General features: G+C 33.8%; 4 protein-coding genes across 4 annotated transcripts; 3 read left to right on the top strand and 1 right to left on the bottom strand.

The window, feature by feature from the left end:
- Positions 1-1,160: 1,160 nt before the first annotated feature.
- On the top strand, positions 1,161-4,242 carry ABCI17 (non-intrinsic ABC protein 3). The gene is made up of 4 exons (XM_078320130.1): positions 1,161-1,332; positions 1,521-1,871; positions 3,419-3,606; positions 3,765-4,242. Exons 1-4 carry the CDS (start codon positions 1,317-1,319, stop codon positions 4,014-4,016), a joined length of 807 nt encoding a protein of 268 aa, XP_078176256.1. The 5' UTR covers positions 1,161-1,316; the 3' UTR covers positions 4,017-4,242.
- A 2,837-nt stretch (positions 4,243-7,079) lies between these two features.
- LOC144569793 (F-box protein At1g10110-like) lies at positions 7,080-8,231 on the top strand. The gene has a single exon (XM_078320267.1). The coding sequence runs from the start codon at positions 7,080-7,082 to the stop codon at positions 8,229-8,231; it is 1,152 nt and encodes a 383-aa protein (XP_078176393.1).
- Positions 8,232-9,498: 1,267 nt separating this feature from the next.
- On the bottom strand, positions 9,499-11,882 carry LOC144569762 (uncharacterized). Its single transcript, XM_078320235.1, has 4 exons — positions 11,693-11,882; positions 11,094-11,350; positions 10,345-10,796; positions 9,499-9,887 (listed from the first exon to the last, which is right to left on the bottom strand). Exons 1-4 carry the CDS (start codon positions 11,803-11,805, stop codon positions 9,627-9,629), a joined length of 1,083 nt encoding a protein of 360 aa, XP_078176361.1. The 5' UTR covers positions 11,806-11,882; the 3' UTR covers positions 9,499-9,626.
- Positions 11,883-21,021: 9,139 nt separating this feature from the next.
- LOC144569076 (uncharacterized) lies at positions 21,022-24,600 on the top strand. Its single transcript, XM_078319256.1, has 2 exons — positions 21,022-21,159; positions 22,766-24,600. Exon 2 carries the CDS (start codon positions 22,775-22,777, stop codon positions 24,410-24,412), a length of 1,638 nt encoding a protein of 545 aa, XP_078175382.1. The 5' UTR covers positions 21,022-21,159; positions 22,766-22,774; the 3' UTR covers positions 24,413-24,600.
- The last annotated feature ends 2,638 nt before the right edge of the window (positions 24,601-27,238 follow it).

The raw sequence follows: 27,238 nt of genomic DNA on the forward strand, positions 1-27,238 counted from the left end.
TATTAGTTAGATATGAATACTTTATTTGTTAGATATGCATACTTCATGTTAGATATGAATGCTTCTTGGAAGAGGTGGGGTGAGAGAGATGAATCTGACTTTTGAATGTTGAATTGTATAAATTATTTCAAACATGTATGAATACTTCATTTGTTAGATATGAATACTTCGTTTGTTAGATATGCATTCATGTTATTAGATATTAATATTTCTTAGAAGAGGTGTTCAAGAAGAAATGTCTGACTTTGAATTGTATAAATTATTTCAAACATATATAAATACTTCATTAGTTAGATATGAATACTTTATTTGTTAGATATGAATATTTCTTAGAAGTGGTGTTCAAGAAAAAGGGTCTAACTTTGAATTTTGAATTGTATAAATTATTTCAAACATGTATGAATGCTTCGTAATCGTCAGTATGAATACTTCATTTGTTTAGATATGAATACTTCTTTAGTTAGATATGAATAATACATAGATTCGCTATAGTGGTCCCCAATCTTGGCAAATATCGCTTTCAGACGGTTGCGGTCCCCAATCCAGGCTGTCACAAGACGTCAACGGTCCCCCTGGTCGTTACTGGTCCCCTCCAGCTTGTGTTTACATATGACGAATGGTTCTGATAATAAGTATGAATACTATACATTCGTAGGTATGAATACTATACGTTTTGACTATTAACTCAGAGTATAAATACCCCCATATCAGATGTTGGAGTCAGTTAGTGGTCCCCTGTTGAAAGTTGTTTGTCTTTTAGTACGGGGACGTTTAGGGGACTGATATGGGGTACTGTTAGTCGTTCCCTTTTTTTATTTACAACTTATTTTTTATATAATTTATAATAAAATATTACGATTAGTGTAAAGTGACTCCATTCGTAGCAATAAATTTTTTTATAATTGATCTCTATTCACGTTTGACCCCGTAACTTGAAAGTATGGCTCCGGTCTGCACGCACCTGATTATTAAAGTTCTTATGTTGCCATCTTGATACCAAGATTCTGACCTTTAGATACTAACTAAAAAAAACTTTAATTCCTGAAAATTTGCTATATTATTATAATAGTATATATATTTATGACCCAACTTAAGACATGTATTAATTACTGAAGGTATCGTCTAGAACAAGATATAAGATGAACTCTAATATAAAATTTAGGTTATAACCGGTCTGTTTCCCTCTGTTTTGCAGTCAACCTTCCCCACATCCCCCCTCCCTTTCACCTTTTCCTCTCTCTAATATCTGAGCATCTGGCTCCATTTTTCTAACGCATCTCCAAGGACCTAAGCAAATCATTTGTTCAATTTTCCATATGGGTTCAGCTCCAGGTACACACGATCTTTCTCTCATACACAACTCTCCACAGAAAATATATAGAAATATATATAATTAGGTGTTCTATTTTCAATTTCATTTATGGTTAAAGGCAAAGCATATTATCTCAACATTTTTCTTCACAGAATATATAGGAAAAGCAATTAATTAACAAAAACTTTCCTGTGCTTCCAAATAACAGATGAAATCCGACAACAACTACTAGTTGACATAGAAACTGGCACCGATAACCTGCCGGATGGCGTAGGAAGAACGACAAAAATCCATGTGAACAGGCTGACCAAAAAATCTGACAGTAACGGAGACCAAACAATACTGAAGGAAGTAAGTCTGGATGTGCCGGCGGGCGTGATAATGGGGATAATTGGGCCGAGCGGAAGCGGGAAATCAACTCTTCTCAGGGCACTGAATCGGCTCTGGGAGCCGTCGCCCGGATCAGTGTTTTTGGATGGAGAGGATATATGCCAGCTCGATGTGTTGAGCTTGCGACGAAAGGTTGGCATGCTCTTTCAACTCCCGGCCATGTTTGATGGTTAGTTTTCCATTTCATATTTTTGCCTCTCAGGGACTTGATAGGAAAATTGAAGTATACAAAATATTGCTATTTGCATAATTACATCAATATTATGCATCAATAAAAATGAGGACATTTTGATTAAATGATCATACTGACAAAAATATAGAAATGATGAAAGTCATAAGATGATCACAGCAACTGAGTTAATTTTATATTTTGTTTGACATTCATCACAAGCTATAAAATTTTATTTATTTGATTGATGGCTAAGTGCATGTTAAATCTGACTCAAATTTGATACATGTCCTATCTAAATAATTTGAGAAGATCATTATAATTTTTATTTTTAATTTAAATAATATTTTTCAAATATATATACCATAAACGTTGAATATACGGTAGAATTATCCTTTAAAAAAATATACTTACAATTGTTCTACCATTTGTATTTTCAACACATGTTTGTACAAATTTCCAATTTTATACGGCATTATTAAATATATGACATAGCGGATATTCAATATGCAGTACTAGAACATACTGTTAGTGCTCAGACTAAAAATATGACAATACGAGCGTCTAATTTTCAAACTGACTAGTATTTTTTTTTGGTCCAAAACATAAATACTGACAGTACCGTACTTTTAATTAATTATTTTTTATTGCCATAAAAAATCGGTACAAATTGCACCGGAGAATATGGAAACAAATCTGCTGTGATTCTTGAGAATCACAGCACCCTGCTTTTCCAAATCTATCCATTAATTTGTTTTGAGATTTGTGCATAAAAACAACAGATTTTGAGATTTGTGCATTGAAAAAAATGGAGGAGTGGATTTGGAAAAGCAGGGTCCTGTTTTTCCAAATCTATCCATTCATTTGTTTTGAGATTTGTGCATAAAAACAACAGATTTTGAGATTTGTGCATTGAAAAAAATGGAGGAGTGGATTTGGAAAAGCAGGGTCCTGTGATTCTTTTGAGAATCACAGCAGATTTATTTCCGGAGAATATTGGAGCTAGCTTGCAAAAACAAAGAAAGGATTGTTTGTATCGTGGGAAGGTCATATCTAGTTGAGGTCGTACGTCGTGCTGGACTGACCTACCTCTAGTGCCGTAGTGCGCTTCTCATCGGATTTGTCCTTTTCTTAACCGACCTTATGTCCCAACTGTCACTAGTTGTCTATTTCCCATTTGAACCTTTCCTCAACTAGATTAAACCTTTCCTCAGCTAGCTAGATTCTATAAGTAAACCAATTAAACCTTTCCTTTTCTTAAAGAGTATAAACAGCACACTGTCAAAAAAGAATTTCTATTAGCCCCATGAAAGTATGAGACCAGACATGATATTGGTTATGTGACCAAGTTCATTTATGTCCAATTTAATAACGTATATATAATTATTACTAAGTTTTACTTAAATGTAACCTGGTTACTATGTGATCAGAAGAGGTACAATGTTGAATAAAGATAGAAGTGTTGAATTATTATTCACCTGATCTCATCACACGACGGGTGGTAAATTAAATTTCTTTTGTTTGTTTCATTTGGATTTATTTAACAGGAACAGTGGCAGACAACGTGAGATTTGGACCTCATTTAAGAGGTAAAAAGCTGACAGATGCTGAGGTGCTGAAGCTTCTGAGCTTATCAGATTTAGATCCATCTCTCGCTGATCGGCCCGCCTCTGAGCTTTCTGTGGGCCAGGCACAACGTGTGGCCCTGGCCCGCACGCTTGCCAATAACCCTGAGGTACATATCTGTACAATTACATAAACTTTTGTAAATACAAGTTACAAAAAAAGGTTGGTATAATATAACCACATATTGTATTCAAGTAATAAAGTGATTTCTTTGTGGATGTAAAGCCTGCACTCTTGTGACTCTGACCAAAATTTTCCGAATTACAGGTGCTACTATTAGACGAGCCAACAAGTGCATTGGATCCGATCTCGACTCAAAATATCGAGGAGGCGATCGTAAGGTTGAAAAAAACCCAGGGGCTGACAACAATAATGGTTTCACACAGTGTGAAGCAGATACAGCGTATTGCAGATGTTGTATGTCTTTTGGTTGATGGAGAACTGGTGGAGGTGCTCGAGGCGTCCTGCTTGTCAGAAGCAAAGCACCCCATGGCCCGTCGGTATTTGGAACTTAGTTGATTGTAGTTCAGTTCAATTCGATTTTTTAAGTTCATATTTGTTCAATTATTGCAACAGTGAGTTTTTCTCTGTCTAATTTGTCCGAGTGTGGCAATTGTAAGAAATTGTATTCTATGGTTAAAGATGCTGATAGTATTAATAGGCCTATAAAACAACATCGTACTTTTTTGTATGTTTGGTTCAATCGTTAAAATGGAAATGTGGTTGTAGCAATAGCCAGTTATTCGCGCACTTTATATGTGTTTATTTATTTGTTTTTTATACAACATTGGTAGGAGATATTTGATTGCCTTTTAACTTAATTAATAACAGAAAAAACATAATTGTTCTAATTTAAAAAGTTATAATTTGATAGGTCTTATGCTAAATTTGGTGCAATTTGAAACTGATTTGGAGTCGATCAAAGACGGATAATTCAACCCATAGATTTGAAATCGTTGGAGGCTGATTAATTAGTTTTCATGATGCACCATATTTGATATGCTATCTTTATTTATAATTTTAAACGTTGGCATATTTAGATGTCTATTGATACTCTGGTCAAATTTGCTATTCTTAAAAAAAAAAATATGATATCTTGAACATGCTAAGCTGGTGTTAATCTTAAGCGATCAAATGAATGATAGCTCGGCTGCTCAGCTTGATATAGAGCAGTTCCTCTTGGACAATTATATGAAAATTGTAAAGATTGGTTGTATCAAATATCAATCCTGAAACCTTTTTAATTGCTGCTTTGGAACTGAAAGAAAATGCAACCATGATAGTAATCCAGGCCTCTTGTGGGATAGGGATGCAGTTCAGATATTAGATGTTAATTACGAATAGGACATGAAGCAGGATATTTGGACCAAATTTGCCATTATAAAGAAGTGAACTCAGGCAGGTCCCACTTTCGACCAGGCTTGTAATTGTAAATAAACACAGTGGTCCATGATAAATTACAGCCTAATTATGAATAATTAAATAAGACAATATGCAAGAACCCTGGTCTTTAATTTTAATGAATATTGGGCTCTCCACCAAAGCCCATTAGGCCCACCCACATGTATTATTGAAACCGTGTGAATTGTTAGTTGAAACTTCAATATTAATTTGCTATTATTGTCGTTCCACGGAAACATATTATAAAGAGAACAAAAAAAAAAAAACTCATACACAATAACATATTTTCATAAAAAAAAAATAGATTAAATGACAAAAAAATTCTTAAATAACATATTAAGTGACATATATGTTTTTATCTTTTTGATATATTTTCATAAAAAAAATCTCAAACAAAATATCATATTAAATGACAAATAACATTCCTTAAATTATAGAAAAATATAAAAAGAAGTGAAAACATGACCAATCAATTATCAATCCATTTAAAAGTTCCTTAAATGATGTTTATAAAATAGAAAGAAACCATAACCAATCAGAAATATGATATAATTTGTGAGTAGAACTATAGTGTTCTTAAGCTCACCAAGTTGTTTGGTGGGCTTAACTCCAAAACCTATTAGATTAGCTTCAAACAATAAATCCAAACCGTTGAAACCGATTTACTTCACGAATGATGAACTTTACATGTAAAGTTTTTAGAATTTCAAATTAATTTGTATAAAATCAAGTGGCCAAAAAGTGTTAAAAAATGAGTGTACTAAAATTAATTTATAAACCTTCTAATTTTGACCGCTTGATTTTATACTAAAATAATTAGAAAACTTAAAATCTTTGCATGTAAATTTTTCACTTGTGAAGTAGATGGATTTCAACGGCTTAGATTTGTCGTTTGAAACCGATATAATATATTTTGGAGTTAAGACACCTTGGTGAGCTTAAGAACACCCTAGTTTTACTCTACAATTTGTATGTGAAATGTATGTGTGACGAATACGTATCTAAATAAATTTAGACTTCTACACATAAAATAGATGTATAAAATCATATTATTTGATCGAAGGGTTGATATTCAGTCTGAAATTTCATCTTTTAATCAAAGTTGTTGGCGAATCAACAATCTACGTGCTTAATATAAGAATGGAGAGTATGATCTAAACAAATTAATTGACGGATGGAACATTAATTGGTTCAAACAAATTAGTTTGTATATTGCAATAAACTATTTACGGCTAATTGGTAAGTAATTTTAACTTTTCTTTCGTTCATATATATTTATCACTGATTGCTGATTTCTTTCAATTTAAAACCGGTTTATTAACTTTTCTTGTCGTAACATGATTAATTAGAATTTAGAAACAAAGGATACAAAGGTATTTAAGAAAGGTAAAAAATAGCTGAACATTTGTGCTTTGAAAATAGTGGCCTCCTTCTGATTCATATTCGTCTTAATTAGAAAATAAGCCGTATATAGATTCTAAAATCATAATGAAATTTTGATAAAATAAAAAGGTTAAGGTAAGATCGATATTGAAATAGATATATATTTGGTCATTGATTTCTTTCAACTTATAACCGATTATTAACTATTCTAATTATAACAGAATTTAATATGAAAGGCAAAAGATAGTTGAATTTGTGCTTTGAAAATATGTGGCAGCCTCTTCTATAATAAGGTAACCTTGCTGCCACCTCCTATAAACACCAACCCGGTCGCCTCTCTGATTCGCATTCATTAGTTAGCAATTACTTGAGAATTCTATTTAATCTCATCAATCTTCAGCAAAGGAATTTCTAAGTCCTAAACCAATTTTTGTCCTTGTGTTATCTATTTTCAACCAACAAAAAGGTTTGTTTTTTATTTTATTTTTCTGGATATATATCCACTGCCAGCATGCAGGAACACACAACTTTTTTTTTTTCTCTCAAATATATCTTTGTGTGCTATAATATTCAATATCACAAATTGTTCATAATATTACAAAAAAAAAATCTGTTGGCTTTTCACAATTTGTGCTAAAAAAACTTAACAATTAACACCCTGTTCAATGATGATTAAGAAATTAAATTCATAGAGTTAGTATATATGTTGTCATGGTACTTAATTGTTTATTTTCCCATTGTAAATTATAAACCAACTTACAGTAACAGGCGTACAACACGCAAACTTGCTAGCTAGCCATGACTTGTTGGTCGGACTTGGCATATGATGTGCTGGAATGCATTACCAGCTTCCTGCCTCTCACAGATCATCACCGGTTCAGCGCCGTGTGCAAAAATTGGAGATTAGTAGCAAAGCAAAAGCGGCACCCTCCAGCTACTCACCTGCCGTGGTTGGTACTCGGAGATGAATCTGGCACCGGTAAACGTAAATTTTACAACTTGTCAGAAGATAGGCACTATGCCATTGACATTCCAGAGTTGTACGGTCGTTACATCTGTGGATCTTCACACGGATGGCTTGTTGGCATTGATATAAAACTCACGGGTATCCTCATAAACCCTTTCACTCGCGAGTTTTATGAGCTACCACCCTTTCCTCAGTATGACATTGGCAATTGGAAAAAGCGAAATCCATTTAAGAATGTGCCCATTGATTATAGAGATGGGCCTGGAGAATACACTTTTGAAAGGTTGCAGATTTCAGTTGTACACAAGGTCGTCTTATCTCATGATCCAAAGGAGAGATCTGATTTCACAGTAATGATCTTGGCTGGTGAGTATTGGATACCTGCTTTTTGGAAGCCTGGTGATTCATCTTGGACGGTAATAAGAGTTTTGAAAAAAACATTCACTGACTTCATATATTCCAATGAACATGAACAATTCGTTTTTGTTACCGCGTACAACGAAATTTTAGCCCTGGATTTTGAACCTGATCCTAAACTGTATGAAATTGATCCTCGTGTATGGCCAACACGTCCCTCTGTAGGGAATTACATAGTGGACTACTCTGGAGATATACTAATTGTTGAGAGGGTGCAATGGTTTATTAATAATAGACATACGAAGACTAAATTATTTAACGTGCTTCGACCTGATTATGAGGAAGAAGAAATGTACCACTGTTCTGGTATTGGTGAGTATGCATTATTCTTGGGAAGAAATGATTTTATAGTTATTGATCCAACTAAATTAATTCTAGGCTGCAAATGCAAAACCAACAGCATCTATTTTACAGATTTAACTGATATATTCTTCAATGAAGTTGACAGCTGCAACGATTTGGGTATCTTCAACATGGGTGACAAAACATTTGACACGTTTTATTCTCCTGAAATACATCACACTTTTGTAGGTGCACCCATTTGGTTTACCCCAAATCCATGGTAGCTACTTAATTTAGATTCAATTTTTTTTAAGAAGATTATTCTCTGTAATATTTTTATTAGTAGGAATGATTTTTATAGTCTCTCTTAGTGAAGATTGAAGGTCAAATCTTGAATTTTTTATTTAAAAAAAAATTGGAAATGTCAGACAATAGCAAGGATCGAATCAGATCTAGCTGTGTGCTGACTGACAATTTTCGGTCCTTGTTATCAGCTCAATTTACTTATTTCAAGCCTCAATACAATACCTACTTACAAGCTGTAAGGCCTAATTCTGAACTATTGAAGTGTTTCCTAATATTACCTTTCTAGTTATTTATAAAATATCTAATTCAGTCGATATCAAATATTATTTTAAAGGAAGGTTATAAATTGATTGATACGTTCTCAGATTTTCCAAATTTTGCCAAATATTCGTTGATTATTTATTTCCAACATTAATAGATTCTATTTAGGAATGATAAACTATTTAGAGAATTTTAGTTATAACCCCATCAAAACTTGTCTTTTTAGATATATCCCATCACAATTCTAAATTTAGTTATATCCCATCAAAACTCCACTGTTTTATTTATAACTCATTTCTTGATTTAACCATTTAAAATTTAAGATTAATATTATTAAAAAACTTAAGAGACGGTTTTGCCCCTAAGCAATTACTATGTTAATCCCTTCCTTTTTCTCTTCATCGACCTTAAACAAACGTCAAAATTTTCCTAAAGTTGGTGTCAGTTCCGCTACTGTCCTTTGGTACGGGTTTTAGTTCTTTCTTTTTCACTCATGACATTGTTTTCATTATAGTCTTTCATTGACATTGTTCTCATGATGTAAAGACTAGAGATCAGAAAAGAAGACCATGATGAGAGACTGACAATGAAGATAAACTTATATATTGTTTGAAATTTACTATACCAGATACTGGTATACACAATAAATACTTGGAATAAATTGCTCTTTTAACTTGACCTGTTGGAGATGAATGAGTTGGACAAAGACTGACAGCTATGATATGTGAAAATTACAAACAAGACCCTGTAATTTTTTATTTTTATGTAAGAAACAAAATCAAACCTTTATATAAATTTTATAACTTCTTAGATGGACAAGGACTGACTGTTGTCATGCGGGTGCAGCACCAAACCAATAATAATCACGTCATTATAGCATATATCGGTACTCCTAAGCCTGTGTAGAAAAACTGTTTCAGAAATAAACAATAATTAAAAAGGGTCATTAAACTATTAGAAACTGAAAAGCAAACATATTAATCCTGTATGGGTACGGCACCAATTACCATACTTATTATTTACTTTTATAATTTAATAACTGAAAAAGAATACAGAAAAAAGGTACATTCAAAATCATTTTACATGGCACACACATGGCTAATTATCAATTTTTATGCTTTCAAGCCCATTTCTTTTCTAACTTTTCCAACGAAGAGGTCCCTAGATTTTATGACTGCTGGCAACCAACCACTGATTGAGAAGCATGATATTTGCGCCACCCCGCTATTTCTTCCCAAAGAAACGAGTGCTGGGGCAGAAGACTTGGCAGTATATGTGGCCAATTTGCTCTCGTTAGATCCATTTATAAGAAGCTTGATGTTCTTAGCTATCACCATTGCATGTGCTTGAGCAAGGTACCCTTGCTTTATTTCCTGTTATTATTTTACAAGAGAAAAGTTGGAAAGAATTACGGCCCTGAGTTGTAAGTTACACTGTAATAGTCCTGGAAAAATTAATATTTCACAAACTGGGCTTTTAAACCAAATTCAACTGTTTAAGAACCATCATGTCAAGCAGCAAAAAGGAACTGTAAAAGTGTGCCTCTCATCAGAATAAGCTTAACCATGTCTTCATATCTTATTTATAAAATACAGACAAGAGCTTAAAATTTACTTGTCCTAATTTCATATTTCTCGTTATATGGCTTAAAACAAAACTGACATACTAAACTTCAAGGTATATTGTCGACAAATCAACATTTATACTCTTTTCACGAAACTTAATAAGAGGCTAATTTGTTACCTCAAATAAGTCATATCTGTTAGTTTCAACGACTTCTGTCACCAAAAACAAAAAAGGAACCAAACTCAACAAAGTTGCCAGACTTACCGGGATATCAGTAATATCTCCAGCTGCAAAAATTATTTGAGACCCTCTAACCCGCAAATGTTTATCCACCTTCAACCTCCCCTTAGCATCCAAAGCTTCCTTCACAACTGAATCACTCAGCCAACCCGACCCAATTGGCTTTCCCACACACACAAAATGGCAGTCAGCTGTAATTTTTTCACCACTCGAGGTTGTATAAATTCCACTCGATGCCTCCATGCTTGTTACATCAACAGTTTGGTTCAAGAGCACATCTACTTTTTTCGAGATTAGCCAATCTAGTGCTTTTTTTGAGGACTTTGGCCCAATAAATTCAAGAAGCCTTGAGCCTTTGTGAACCAGAGTGACTTTTTTGCTTGGGTAGTCGGTAGCGATCTCTCCTGCCAGCTCAACGCCTACGGGCCCACCTCCGATTATTAAAATCGATTGGGAGGATTCTATCTTTTGTTTGTCTGTGCATGCAAAATTTGTTGCTGGTATTAGGAGATCAGATTACATGAACAAGTAGCAAAACTAAAAGTGGCATTCTATAATTAAGCAATCTTTGCTACTTCAAATCCCCGAAATAAAATTTATTTGAGGAAGAATTTAAATTTACTTTTTCAATCTTCCTGAATTGAACCTAACAGTCCCTTGCTTTTGCAGTTATGTTTCTAATTGGTCAACGTAATCCGTACTGGCTTCTAAGATTATGCCAGTATCTGATCTGGCTTTTGTGGTAACACATATTGATATTTAAATCCTTAAACCTTGTTTAAATTCTTCAAGCCTGTCATCTCTAATTCTTGTAGATGAATAGAGGTGTCCAGTTGCAATGACTAGATAGTCATAAGATACCGAGCCACCATCTTCGGTCAGAACTTCTTTTTCCGTAACTCCAGTAGCACGGCTATTGATAATGTGCACATCTGGTAGGTAATCCGTGTGCTTTATGAGTGTTCTTTCAGCAAATGATGGTTCTACTTTGGATCTCAGTTCAGCATAGGGAATCTCTAGATAGTCTTTCCTGCAAAATGGAAAGAAGTTCATCAATATAATAAACCTCCTTAGGATATATTTTTTAATTAAACTCAGTGTGAAATTTATTTATATCACTTTTTACCATACCTGATTATTAATTTATTATCCTAGTAAATGTTTGCTGATCATGTGGTAGCAAGAATTAAATTTGAAGTGCAATGCAATAAAACAATAGCATACAATCCGACTGTCTCCAAATGTATGATTTATTGTTCAGATCTCCCTTGACTCTAAACCAAAATTTGCAAATAACTCAGAAGTTGCAATTCGAAATACTAGAATGGTGGACTTCTTCCGAAAAAAGAAGGAGAAAGAGAGAAAAGCGTACGGTTCAATGAGTACGACTTGGGCATGAGATTGCAAGGACTTGGAGACAAATGCTCCGGCGACTCCACCGCCGACAACCACTACATCCACAGACGACTTCGCTGGCCCCGCCATCTTTTTGAAACTCTGCTCTGCTATCTGCAAAAATTGGTAGAATTTGGGGATGGGTTTTGTCACAATTTAAAAGCAAGCGAAAACGAAAGAATGCGTTTTTTAATTCAAGTACGCACAACAGTGACACAGATCCATCTTCGGGAAACTCTGATGATAATAACTCTTCTAACTGTTAATATAGCGATTTATTAAGCATGTTTTACCACCCGCTTAAGATAATCTATACGATGTTGCCACAGGAATTTAGTTAGTGGAATATTATTAATTTAATGGGCGTAATCTTCTATGCACGGTATCAAACTACCAACAAAAGCTTCTATTTGACCAAATTACTATTGTTCTTTCTTTTATCTTAATTTATTTCAGATAGCCTAGAAGTTTCGGAAAGTCTTTGCATTTAATTTTTCTTGGTTTTGTTATTGTCTGGAGCTTGGATAGGTCTAGGGCTGGCAAAAAAAAAAAATCGTAGTTCGTGATTCGATTGGGTTTGATTCGGGTTTGATTCGAGTTTAATTCGATTCGAAATGGGTTCGAATTGAAGCGAACCAAATCAGGTTCGGTTCGAAATTAATTCAAATTAATTCAAACCAAACTCAAACCTAGCCTGGTTCGATCGAAATGGGTTCGGTTACTTTTATGATTTGAATCTTATAATAACATCGGTCGTTCATTTACCTGATGAAATTAAAATCTAAGATAAAGAATCATAATTTAACTTAGCCGACACTCCATCGCTCTCAAATCTCAATAACCTAGTTCTCTCTCCATCTCTCCCTAACTCACTCTCCCTCTAGCTCTAAAATCTAGCCGACGCTCTCGGCGACTGGCTGTCTCTCCGGCTGTCACTCCTCTCTCCGGCCTAGATGACTGTCTCTCCTCTCTCTTCGGTTGTCTCTCATAGTTCATACCAGGAAAGCCGTCTCTGATGTATTTTTTCATGAACAATTTTTCAACTTAAAAACACTCATTTCATAGTTCATACCGGTAAAAGGAAGTCATGTGAATTTTGTCCCGCAAGAAAAAATTAATGTATAAACTACGGGTATAACTAGGGCTGCTAAAAAATAATTTAGTTCGTGATTCGATTCGGGTTCGATTCGAAAAATGTGTAGTTCGCAATTAATTCGATTCGAAATGAGTTCAGTTCGAAACGAATCAAACCAAGTTCGGTTCGAAGTTAATTCAAACCAAACTCAAACCCAGAGTAAGTTCGGTTCGGTTCGATTCATTGCCACCCCTAGATAGGTCGATTGTAGTTGGACTTTCTAGAAGACTGGAACTCGGGACAAAACAATATCTTACGATAACGAAATTACACCTTTCAGAATGTATTGGACTAATATGGGCTCTGATAGAACTATAAAGCCCATTTGTTATACCTACGGGTTCTCCATTAAAAAAGAAAAAAAGAAGAAGCCCATTTGTTATTAATTTATTATTATTATTATTATTTTAGTAGAATTTGCTTGCACCAAAATTGAAACGAATGATAACAAAATAAATAGTGATAACTAAACCAAACTCAAATTGAATATTAAAAATGAATTCAAAGAAATCAACAATAAGCAAAAGAGCTAACCACAGATTGAGAAATAGATTTTCTGATTAGATAGTTAATTTGCGGTTATTTTTGAGGATCAAATGAAATATAGATTATCCAATTTTATGGAATGAAAATATTTTAATTAGATTTAATCAAATTAACTTAATTACTTTATGTACAATCAAGTTAAGGTTAAATTATCATGTGGAGGTAATCGGTTTAAACCAAATTATTTTCGGTAGACGGCTTAGTTATTGTGGTTTGGATGAATATAGTGAATCAAATGCAGACAAAAATTGAATGAAGAGGATAAGGGAGATAGAGCTTGGGTCAGTTTATCTGGAACCGCTGTACTGTAGGTATTGCAGTGACTTTTTTTAAAGGCATGATAAGAGCTACCAGCTGAAAGAAAATGTAGAAATACAGCTCATGCATCTCATGCACATATAATCGGAATAATAGGATCATGTTATTCTAATCTCAATCATTCAAGTTTTTCATGAGCGAATTTCAATGAAGAAACTTTTCCATACACGAATCTCAACAAAGTTAAATGGTTGAGATCGGAATCACAACAGATTTATTTCGCATACAACCCAGCTATCTAACACTAGTGCATTACTTTTTGCATTCTTCTCTACAATATCTGATCCACAGATGTCCCTCCTTTTTTATTCTTCTACTCAGGATCTCAACCGAAAGATTAGACCTTCTAAAAATTCCCTTGTTTCTTTGTCTCCACACAAACCAAGAGAGGGGTGCGACAAGGGGATCCACTCTCCCCTTTACTCTTCATAATTACCATAGATTTTTTACCAAGATGGATTCAAAAACTAAGCCACATGAGTGCTCTCAGAATGCCAATCGACTCAATGGAACCATGCTTGCTTTATGCAGATGATGCGCTTCTCTTCGTCAAACCCGAACTGCAACAGATTCAAGTGTTAAATTTAATCCTAACAACCTTTCAAGCATTGACGGAAATTATCTTGTTTCTCTTGCTTAAGGAAAAAAAAATCAAACTCAAGAGAGGGGTGCGACAAGGGGATCCACTCAACCCTTTACTCTTCATAATTTCCATGGATTTTTTACCAAGATGGATTCAAAAACTAAGCCACACAGGCGCTCTCAGAATGCCAATCGACTCAATGGAACCATGCTTGCTTTATGCAGATGATGCGCTTTTCTTCGTCAAACCCGAACTGCAACAGATTCAAGTGTTAAATTTAATCCTAACAACCTTTCAAGCATTGACGGGTTTAAAAGTTAACATGGATAAATCTGAACTGGTAGGGGTTCAAGTGCAAGATACCCTTCTCAACACTCTAGTAGCAAGACTAGGGTGTAAACAAGGTAATTGGCCACTTAAATACTTAGGTCTACCACTCACAGAGGCAACAATACCTAGTATGACATACAAAAACCTAATTCAGAAAATTGAGCAAAGGCTCTCGGGTTGGGAAGCAAAGTTCCTTTCAATGGCAGGAAGAATTGTGTTGATCAATGCGGTGTTATCAGCTATACCGGTATATTTCATGTCGGTTTTTCGATTGCCGCAATGGGTCATACAAGAAATAGACCGAATTAGACGGAACTTCCTATGGCATGGGGCAAAGCAAGACCAAAGAAAGATTCATCTAGCGAATTGGGAGATGGTGTGTATTCCTAAGCAGCTAGGTGGATTGGGGATTTTTAATCTCATATCCTTCAATACTGCACTTTTGGCAAAATGGATTTGGCAGTGGCATAAACCCCAGGAAAAATTGTGGAAATCAATCATATCAGCCATTCACAGTCAACAGGGACCGATGGCTATATATGAGTCGAATTTCTGTGTGAGACATCTCAAAGAGGCACTAACATTTTGCGACAGTGCCATCTTGAGAATACCGGTACAGGGCTCCTCAATAAAGCTATGGAAGCAAGACTGGGGCTAGAGGTTTAATGGGCGGGCGGGTACGGGTACCCCGGGTATACCCGGGATGGGTACGGGTACGGCTAGGACGGGTACAAGGGTATACGGGTACGGGTATGGTCGGGTATATTTTTCAAAAATCATACCCTACCCGTCCTATACCCGTACCCGTGTACCCTTGACGGGTAGGGCGAGTACGGGTACGGGTATTTTTTTTTTTTTTTGCTTTTTTTTTCTGGTTTTTTTGTTTGTTTTTTTTTCTGTTTTTTTTTTGCTGTTTTTTTTTCTGGTTTTTTGTTGGTTTTTTTCTGGTTTTTTCTGTTTTTTTTCTGGGAGGGAAAAACAAAATTTTTGAATTTTGAATTCGGGTGAACAGTACTCGGGTACGGGTACTAGGGTACGGGTAAACTTGGGTAGGGTATGGTCGGGTATTGATCCAAAAAAATGGGTCCGGTCCGGTTTATGCCCGTACCCGCGTACCCGAGTACCCGACCCATACCCGGGCTCGAGCACGGGTACCCCGGGCGGCGGGCACGGGCGGGTATGGTCGGGTATACCCGACCCAGGTATTGTTAATCCACTAACTGGGGCCAAGGAATTATCCGTCACACACTACCAAACCTCTTCACCTTTGCTCTCAACCAAGAAGGCACACTACAGCAGCTCCTCTTAGCAAGTGACCTTACCCATTTGTTCAAACCGATCAACACACAACAAGGAAGAGAGGAATTCGCAAAACTGGAGACCATGAGACACCTACTGCACCAACAAATCTACTTAACACAGGAGGTAATCGACGAGGCAAGCTGGAAGCTAAACAGCAACAACATCTTTTCTGTCAAGTCGGCATACAAAAGATTAAGTGATGCCCCAAGAACAAGACCACAATCGGGTCCAATATGGAAACTCCGAGTACCACCAAGATTCAAGGTATTCACATGGTTACTGTATCATAACAAAATCCTAACAATCAACAACCTACAGGCAAGGGGCTTTGTGCTAGTAGGAATGTGATGTATGTGCCGAAACAGTGAAGAAACACCAAATTAAACCACTTGTTCAATGAATGCCAAACGGGGCTGGCAGTCATCAATGGAGCTTTGCAGTGCATGGAACTAAATCAAAGAGGCATGGAGATGAACTTCATTCACGCAATGGCAGACACAACAGTACAGAAGAAAGTTAGAGAAGTAATTCTGATTTCAAACTTCATAATCTGGCGCGAAAGATGCAACAGTATATTTAGTGACAAAAGCAAAACAGTGGAAGAATTGATAGAAGATACAAGTCAACAGTGGAAAGTTTCACAGCTCAAATGCGATTCGGGTAGAAGATTCAGAGACAATCGATAGATAATTTACGTTTATGTTTACATTTACATATTTTTCTTTCTTCTTTTCTAGAACCTAGCTTGGCTGGGAGCTACGTCTTTTTTTTTTTTAGTTTTCAGATTTTTATTTTATTTTATTTTCTTTCCACCCCCACTCACAGGTTTTCCTCCCAGAAACCTGCCATCCATGTAATTAACCGATTATGGTTAATATAAATGAGGGCATGACCCTTATTGTTTCTCAAAAAAAAAAAACAAACCATAACACGTGAAGGAACTATGTAGCTCATTCCTTCTTGCCCACCCCTCACAGCAATGCATTTCTGAATGATTTGTCCCATGTTTGCGACATTGAATCCCCTGCTTGCATTGGCCGATATCCCAACAGTGCACTCATCATTCTCATATCCACTGAGAATACGTGCATTCAGAAAATAAATGACACACATCTTCCATCACATGAATCACACAAGCAACACAACTTCTCACACGGAATTCCTCTACGATCCATAACGTCATGAGTGAGTATTCGCTCTCTAAAAACTAAAACTGCGAACATCTTAATCTTGAGAGGTGCATTACATCTCCATAGAAATGCATATCTCCATCTTAACTTCAAAATTGAATTTATTTTACTCCCAAAAAAATATATTTAAAAATAAGTAGTGGACATTAAATTCTATAGCCATAGTATCTCCAATAATATTTAAATGTTGAGGTTAAGAACTGCATGAGATGCACCTAATAGCTTCTATTAGGATTTCAAAAAAAAAAGAACTGCATGAGATGAGATGGTAACATAATTGGTTAGAATAAAAGATCCTATAAATGTAGTTATTCAAATGTTGAGAGTTTGAATCCCGCTCATGATTTCACAACTAATTCACAACTTCAGCGAAACTTAAAAAAATAAAAAGTTAAGAACTGCATGACATTTAATAGTAATAAAGTGTGCATTCTGATGGTTACTGAAATTCGGAATTGTTTCTTACACGGGTCATGCGTGCGTAGTATATTTAATTATTTAGTAAATTACATGATTTTGTCGATAAATATTGAACTAATAAATCTGATTTGACCTTTAATATTTAACTAGTAGATAATTCTAACGCATTCTTATTATTTAATTTGTTTTATTTTATATGCTTTGATTAATATTGAAATTTCAAAATTTTTAAAATTTAATTTATTGAAAAAAAGTATTTCGCTAATTTACTTTATTTATAGATGGAAAAAAATATTAGCATTAAATATATAGATCTATAGATAAAAAAAAATATTATATAATTTTTCTTATATAATATACTCAATTTGACACTATAATTGAAAACTAATCTGGCCTATTTATACACTAAGATATAATATACGAAAGAAGATTGAAATTGAATATAATGCACAGGACAATTGCTCTTACATTGATATTTTAATTCGAAATTGAAAGGGGAGGTAGCACAATTGGCTAGGAAAAAAATCCTAGAGTTATTGTACCGAAAGGTCGAGAGTTCGATTCCCCTCACAACTTCGAGCTTCTGTGAAGGTTTTAAAAAAAATATTTTAATTCGAAATTCTCTTTAATTTGGAGCCATCAACATCATCTATATATCATAATTTATCTATCTCCATATGCTCACCATTATAATATTGTTATGCATATTATAATTAGCCGACTATATATAGTTGACGAAGCCATGTCTATAGCCAACCAAATATCATTTTTGCTTTCAGTATATGGTGATTGGTGACAAGGCTCAAAACCTGTGAAGAACGCAAAAATAAATCTATTTTTAAATTGAAATTTGTTTTTTTATTATAAATTTTATGGGGGGTCCAAGTATAAAAGGGTTGAGTAAGTTATACTGGTCATGACCTTATTTGTCTGGTTTAAAATAGATGATTTTGTTAAAAGGAGCGAAAAGACTTGAAAAATTGAAGAGAATCTGAACCTTTTTCATAATGATAGATGATGATAGAAGCTAATGCTCAAAGCTCATTATATACGTGAATGAGACTATGAGAGGAACTTGTACTTTACATTGATCTTTGGTTGTATTTAATACAATAAGATATTACAGCTTAGTTTCTTTTATTAGTTATCACTATATCATTGCTTGTTGAATGGAATGTTGTATAATATTTATCGTTATATTTTCAGCCAATATACAAATAAATATTAACCATTCCATTGATAATTATTAGGGTTCTAAATATATAGCTAACTATAACTACGCTATAGTTTTTTCAGATCTCAAAAAGCTATAACGCTATTAACTGCTTTTTTTTAAGAATTAACCTTTTTTTTATATATAAAATGATTCTAAATAGCTAGTTTTGATTGTGCTATAACTTTTTCGGACCTTAAAAGCTATAGTGCTATAATCGCTATTCAGAACCTTGATAATTATGAAAGAGGTTTAAAAAAACTTCAATAATTTATAAAGTATCAATTATATACAAAACTCAATCGAACAAAGCTAAAGACAATTTGAATATTCCTATAAACCGTACACCGAAATAAATTAATCATCAGTTCATTACATAATTGATAATTCTATACGACAAGTTTTTGGGAGCCATGATAGTGATAGTTAATAGGCAATCGAACCGCTTTATAAATGGGGAAGAAATAATTAAGAGTAGTCTAGTAAACAATAAATTTATAAAAACATCAAATTTCATCCAAATAAAAACTGAATCTCATCATTATTAATTTATACGTATGATACACTACATAGATCGCGTGTATAATATTGGATTTAATTTAGATCAAAACTTTTATGTTTAAAGATTGTTAAAATTGTTAAGATAAATGATTATAAAGTAATTCTTCCTCTTTATAAATTGTCAGATGTATTATTTTTTTATAATAAAGTTTATAATTTGAATTTTGATAATTGAAAGATTATTTAAATATTTATTTGAACACTTAAATATAACGTGGAAGTAAAACTTTTGTTGTTTAGTCATATTAATTCTTGTCTGATATCGTGGGGGTGTGTGTGTAATTATTACAATGATTTCTTATAATTTATCAATAAATCCTTCTTATCGAACAACAATTGTTCAATAAAATAAATCAATAATTAATTAATTGTCGTATATTCAAGTTAAACACCGATTTCCGAGGATTATCAAGATTGAAGACCCACTATCAGTTTTTTTTTTTTTTTTTTTTTTTTTAAAAAAAAAGAAGAAGATTGAAGACATCATTTAGAACAGAATAAGAAATTGTGTTTTATGGCCGATGTCATATGCAAGATGGTCAACTCGAATGCCACTATCTGGTAATAATCTAATAATTAAGCAAAAACCTTTTACTTGTTGTGTTGGGATTCTACTAATTCTGAAGCAGTGAAACTATATATATTATATTGTTTAAGGAAACCATAGATGTACCTCTAGTTTCCCCATATCTTAACGCTTTTGGTAAATCAAACGATACAGTTGAATCTAGAAATAGTAGAATTAAGAGTCGAAGAATACATTTTTTTAACACTTTTGATTAAGTTTATAAGTGTGATTATAAGTATGATTAACATTCAAGTCCAAGAATTTTATAGCATTTCTGATAATTATACAGAATGCGAGAGTTTAACGAGGTTAGAGGCAAAATTCAGCTGTCTCTCACCCATCTAATTAAACACAAGATAATTCATATTATCTGTTTTTTTTTAACTAGTTAACGCTATTCTTTTAGGATTCAAACAGATTTATAATTTTTTCTTTTATTTTGACAGAGGCTGTCAAGTTTAAATGTTTAATAGATATATTATGCAATCAACATGTTATATATGATATCATATATGATTTATTTTTAAACTCTCATACATGAAAGATAAATTATTTTGTATCTAAGAGTAACCGAAAATATTTATACTAAAATAATTTGTCGAAATAAAAAGTACAATATTTTTTTTTGTTCCTTATTATATAATTAAGTTATAAACACTTTCTCAAAGATAAAATATCAATACTTTAGGGCACAATTGAAGATTACACATAATAAGTGCAGTTATCCCTTCTAATTAAATTCATAAATAAATAAATAAATATTTTTTAAGTAAGTCCCTTCCATAAGTACTAATTGAACCATCCCGATCTCAACCGATCAATTAAGTTAACAAAAAATGAACCAAACCACCGAAACAACGCGCAATACTTTCCAAAAGCAGTAATAGTTGGGTTGATCTCATCCATGGAAAATTTAAATCCCCAATTTGGGATCATGATGTGCTAATCTTAGTACACCAAACTAAACCGTTGATGCGAATTTAATTCCAACCGCGTCAGCAATTGACACGGTCCATTTCCACCAAATTCTCTTCGAGAGATGATTCAGTTTCCTGCAATTTAATAAACTTCGGGTTGTATCGCCTCTCTGATTTTTAGACCTTTTTTTAATTGGTTTTCCAATTCTTTCTCTTTCTCTCTCCTAGGCGTGACAGCCACCTTGTAAAATTGACAAAACAATTTCTATCCTCTTCCATGTCTTCTCCTCTCTCTGTACAATCGCAGAAAAAGCTTGGAACAAAGAGACTCGTATAATATGAAGTAATTGGATAATTCAAGGTATGTCCTAAATCTAGATTATTTTTTTGACGTTTTCTATTATCTATGTTTTAAAATTTCTTAGTTTTAGAAAGAATGTTTTTGTTGCAGCTAGCGTTCTTCTTTCAAATCAAACGCATACAGGATCGGATTATATATACTCCTTTTATTTCTAATGATATATTTGAATTAAGAAACAGGGCTTTGTTATCCTACCTGGATTTCAAATATCGTCCTTTTAAAATTTTCATAAGATTGAGGGTAAATAGGATGCAAAAATTTTGTTGATCTTTCCCAGAAATCGAAATAATATGAGGTAGAATTGTAAAAATGACATGTTTTATTTTGAATTGTGAATATATTAGACTTCATAATCGTGTATTTTAAGTAAAAAAAAAAAGTTCTTTTCAGTAGTTTGTATCACGAAAAAAAAAATGCCAAAATTGCCTCATGAAATTGTCAATTATTTTAGTGTGGGTTGATTATCAAATATTGTAGATTTTATTTTTGTCATTATAAGAGTACTATATTTTCCCCCTTTTTTTCTCCCCTTGCATACTGGATGTCTGGATGGCACGTTCAGAGGCTCAACTATTTTGACGCCTAAGATTACATCAGATTAATTATGCTCTGTAAATAAAAGTTAAACAAATTAATAAAGAAAAAGGTGTTTAATATTCAATGAAGAAAATGCAAGGCACTCAAATTAAATCTTTTCACAAACATTTGTGCTCTTTTTCTTGATCGTCAAGAGTATTCCTTTCATGAAGGTACTTCATTCTGTTAATATGTTATAGCTAGATTAATGTCAAAGGTACTAAAAGAGATAGTGCTAGAACATCGTCAGGAGTCATATAGTTCAATCTTCCCAGATATTTCCTTCTCCTAGTATTCCACCAATTGTTGCAATAGTAGAGAAATAGTGGCATATCTTGTCATTTTAAAAATATCTTAGTAAAAAGTGTTAAAAAATAGATTTTAAGTAAAAAACTGATGATGGTTAATTCTGAATTAACTATGCTGGTTAAATTAGATTGTTCCATCTGAAATTTAGTTATTGTGATGAGGAGAGTTCAAATGCCTCCATTTTTTGTGCCTCCATCATGCCTCCATTTTTTGTGCCTCCATCATGCCTCTATTTTTAAAAACTTAAATAACTCAACGTTCAAAACTTAAACATCAAAATAAAATCATTAGATGTGATCTATGTTATTTTCTCTATGCGCCCATAAAAAATTATCACATTTTGTTTTTAGTTTTATGTAAATCAATAAATTTAAAAATCAACATCTAGAAATTATCCGCATTAGTATACATTTTTACAAGTTTAAGATGATAATCAAAATAAAGTTGAAATGTCATAATTTTTTACACGTGCATAGATAAAATGATGTAGTTCATATTCAACGGTTTTATTTTGAATTTTAAGATTTAAATTTTGAGTTATTAAAGTTTTTAAAAATAGAGACATGATAGAGGCACAAAAATTGAAGGCATTTGAACCCTCCTCGTGATACATGAAATACAATAATTTGTTTTCATTCTGGTAATATACTAATATGCTTTTATCATTTACTTCATAGTTAATAGATTAAGATTTTCTTATTGACAAACATGTGACATGCAGGCTACCATCATGTCATATACACCAAGGAAGTCGACCAGCCACACAAACGCTCCCCCGTCGCCTCGCCGTCCGTGCACCCCTGAGAGTAACCATGGGCGGTCACCCCGTGCACCAGGTCCACCAGGCTCCCCAGACCGCCATGCAGTGTCTTCTGAGAAGCCAACCAAATCATATCTCAGACCGACTGTCAGCTCAATTATGCACCATGGAAGCTCCAACACAAACCAGCCTAGGAGGTCGATTGATAAACCACCATTTCTTCCCCCTTCTTCTGTCGGTGTACATTCGCAACACCACAAGAACCCATCTTCATCGAGCAGAGGCTCGCTTTCATTGAAAGGAATCCTGACTAGAGCCACAAATGCAATGAAAAGTGGAACTGACAGAAACAGGAAGAGTAGTGCCAGTGCTGGTCTCAATATTGATAAAGGCAGTGGCACTAGCACGCCTGTGAGGCCAAGAAGCCCGGCACCCTTGCCAAGAAGGAAGGAAGGAAGCAGGAAGTTTGCCAGAAGTAACAGCGTGCCCAAGAAGCTAGGGGTTCTAAACAAGGATAAAGAAAGGGATACTATGAGTATAAGTTCTATTGAAGACAATTTGCCGGAGCATTTACCAGACCCAGTAGCGATAACTCCTCATGCTCCTGAAAATGTGTTCCAGTCGACAGCTCCACATGTTAAGCCGCAAGAACCAAGTTACACCGAGAAAATTGAAGAGAATGTGCATGAACAGGTTATAGAGAGCTTCATTGCGGCAGCTGATGGTTATCCGATTGAAGAGAACCACGAAGTAGTCATGTTGGAGGAGATAAATGAGAGTCCTAAGGAGGTAGACAGTGTTAAAGTCATTGAAGAGTGTCGGGAAGAACAACCGAAAATGGAGGAAGAGGTGGAGGAAACCCCAAAAGAAACAGAAAATGTAGTGATTATTGGCGAGAAGCAAGAAGAAGAGGCACCGGAATTTGAAGCAATGAATGTAGTTGAGGAATTTCCACAAGAGACCGATAATGTGGCGATTGTAGAAGAGCACAGTGAGAAGCAACCCGAGGAGGCAATTACTGAATTGCCAAAAGAGCCAGAGGAAACAGTAGTTGTCAATGATGAAGTAGAGACCATAGCAGAAGAGGACATAGAAAAGCCAGAGGAGACAGAAGAGAAAGAGATTACAATAACTGAAAACCACGAGGCACCGAAAGAAGAGGTTGACACACAAGATAAGGTTGAAGAAGAGAAGCCGGCAGTTGAGTCTGAGACAAAGGTTGAGGAGACTCCCAAAGAAGAAGAGAATGGTACAGTAGTGGAGGAGACCCCTAAAGCAGAAGAGAACAGTACGGTTGAGGAGATCCCTAAAGTAGAAGAGAAACCGATTGCCACAGAAACTGAGGACAAGAAAGAGGAAGATGTAGCCGTGACTCCTAAGGTTGAGGAAAAGCCGGTAAGCCCCATAGTTGCCGAGCTGAAGAAGGAAAAGGTGACCTTTAAGAAGCCCGACGCAGTTTCCACGAGAAGAGAGGGGGCAGTTAGCAACGATGTGATAGAAGAAACAAAGAGTAAGCTAATGGAGAAGAGGAAGAACAAGGTGTTGGCCCTTGTAGGTGCGTTTGAAACCGTCATGCACAAACCTGAGGAGGGAAACACAAGAAGGTAATCAAAATGGGTTTGTAGTTTTTGTTTTTCCTTTTTTTTTCATGTTTATTTGGCGTTCTTCACTTGGAGTGATGATTGTTGTGGATTGATTTCTAGTGTGCCATGGGATGAGAATTTGTATTGCGTTATTGCTTGTTGTGGTTTTTAAGTTAGCTTGTTGATCAATTCGATTTGTAAAGGAAGCATCTTAATTTGGTGTATATCCAGTGATGAGATGTGCGTTCATTTGGAGTTTTTGTTCCATATTTAATTTCTTGTGAATGAGAACTCGATTTGTTAAATTTTTGAATTGTAAATGGAATGTATGAATGAAAAGAATGAAACTTTTTTATTTATCAAAATTTAAAGTTATCCTGGTTTTAGTTTTAATTTATCTATATAAATTATGAGGAGAATTCAAATATTTTCATTTTTTGTGTCTTTATCACGTCTCTATTTTTAAAAACTTGAATCTCAAAATTTAAAACTTTAAAAATAAAAATAGAATCGTTGAATATGATCTACATCATTTTATCTATACACGTATAAAAAATTATGACATTTTAATATTGTTTTAGTTGTCATAAAGAACTTAGAAAAACGTACTAATGTAGATAATTTCTATGCGTTGATTTTTTAACTTATTGATTCATATTTAAAAAGAAATGTGATAATTTTTATAAGCACGGAGAGAAAATAACATAAATCACATCTAACAGTTTTATTTTGTCGTTTATAATTTAAATTTTGAATTATTAACGTTTTATAAAAAAAAAACATAATAAAGACAAAAAATAGTGACATTTAAATTTTTCCTATAAATTATTGTTAAGATTAACCAGATGAAATTTATCTAAGTAACAAGTGCATGAAAATTATTGGCGGTGGTGGAATATTAATAGATACCTTACAATGGTATGATCTCATGTTGGCTCAAAATAGCTTCTCGCCACGGTCAACGGTCAAACCAGCTCAAAGCCAGTTAGACAGGTGTGGTCGAGATCCCTCGCAAAAAAAAAAAAAAAAAAAAAAATCAATGAATAATGAGATCGTGAAGACAACTCCGTGCTCAGTTTTTCATGATGAAAAAAAGGGGGATTAAACCAAAAGTTTTTGCTTATACTTAATTGCACAGAAATTAAAGCTGGATCGTTCCTAGCTTCTACAAATAAATAAATCATGATTAGCTATACTTAAAAAAAAGTTTCTTAGAAAAAGAGCCATGCTGCCGGTTCTGTTAATCCGAGTCGATACTTCTTCGAAAGCAAAAGTAGACCCCCGACATTTTTATTTTTACCCTCTTAAAAAATTATTTTAATAATAATAACCAAAGTTAACAAAAGTTTTAAAAATACCCTGCCCGTGGAAATTTTTCACGGACTGGAATTGAAATTTCCATTTTTTTTTTAATTTTTAAAAACAGAAAAAAAAAATATTGAAATATTAGAAATGTTGGATATATTTTTTTGAAAATAGATGGAATACAATATAATTTGATTTATTAGAAAGACTGTAACAAATAACTCGAATCAATATTTTTCAGGTTGGATTTTTTGCGGCTGTAAGAAAAATTAATATATTTCTGTATGTGTTATTGGAAAAAAAAATAAAAATGCTTAGATTCTGAGTTATTGATCCCGGTTCAAAAGTCACTTCTATGTAATCTAGAAAATATTGTGATCCTTTTAGGACATTTAATTTATGGAAAGTTATATCTATTTTTGAAAAAAAATAATAACTTTAAGTTATTTAATAATTATTATTCAAAAAGAATTCTCAAAATAAATACAATTTTTTATAAATTAAATGTCCTAGAAGGATCACAATATTTTCTAGATTACATAGAAGTGACTTTTGAACCGGGATCAATAACTCAGAATCTAAGCATTTTTATTTTTTTCCAATAACACATACAAAAATATATTAATTTTTCTTACAGCCGCGAAAAATCCGACCTGAAAAATATCGATCCGGGTTATTTGTTACAGTCTTTCTAATAAATCAAATTATATTGTATTCCATCTATTTTCAAAAAAATATATCCAACATTTCTAATATTTCAATAAAAAAAAATTCTGTTTTATAAAAAAAAAAAAAAAATGGGAATTTCAATTCCAGCCCGTGGAAAATTTCTACGGGTGGGGTATTTTTAAAACTTTTGCTAAACTTTGATTATTATTATTAAAATAATTTTTTAATGGGGTAAAAATAAAAATGTCGGAGTAGACCCTTTTATTTCAATTCATATGATGATTTACCGGCCTGATCCTATTTAAAATTTTAACGAGTCCATTTCGTATGAATCCGGTCCGTTTGTTTTAACGGTCAATTGTAGAATTTTAGTTTTTTCAAAAGAAAAAAGTAGGTCCAATTATATGCATCAATTGAGACTGTTGATCAGACCTAACCAACAAATTAAAAGGCGAACTTGATTTAAAATGAACGGACCGAATTGATTTGATTTAAAATTTGGAGGGCCCTTTTTATATATATTTTGTCCCCCCTTTTAAGGAGAAATTAGTTTTATGCCACTCCAAAACATTAAAATTATGAAATTGTCACTCCAAAACTTGAAATTAGTTTTTTGTCACTCCAAAACTTAGAAATTTATGAAATTGCCACATCTATACAACTAATATACATATTGAATTAAAAATATTCTAAAAAGTATTGTATAAAAGATGTATTTTGATATTTCCAAAAATACCCTTCATTTGAAGGGATAAAATTATAAAATTGAAGCCTCCAGTCCAACATCCCTCCATCCCCTTCGCCTGCCTTTCTCTTGTTCCTCCGCCAATCCACCGATCACCCTTCCTCCCTCTCCACTGACGCACGCCCCGGACCC

The sequence above is a fragment of the Carex rostrata genome, chromosome 18 (genome assembly GCF_964058835.1).
Source record: "Carex rostrata chromosome 18, lpCarRost1.2, whole genome shotgun sequence".
In the NCBI taxonomy this organism is placed as follows: Eukaryota; Viridiplantae; Streptophyta; class Magnoliopsida; order Poales; family Cyperaceae; genus Carex; species Carex rostrata.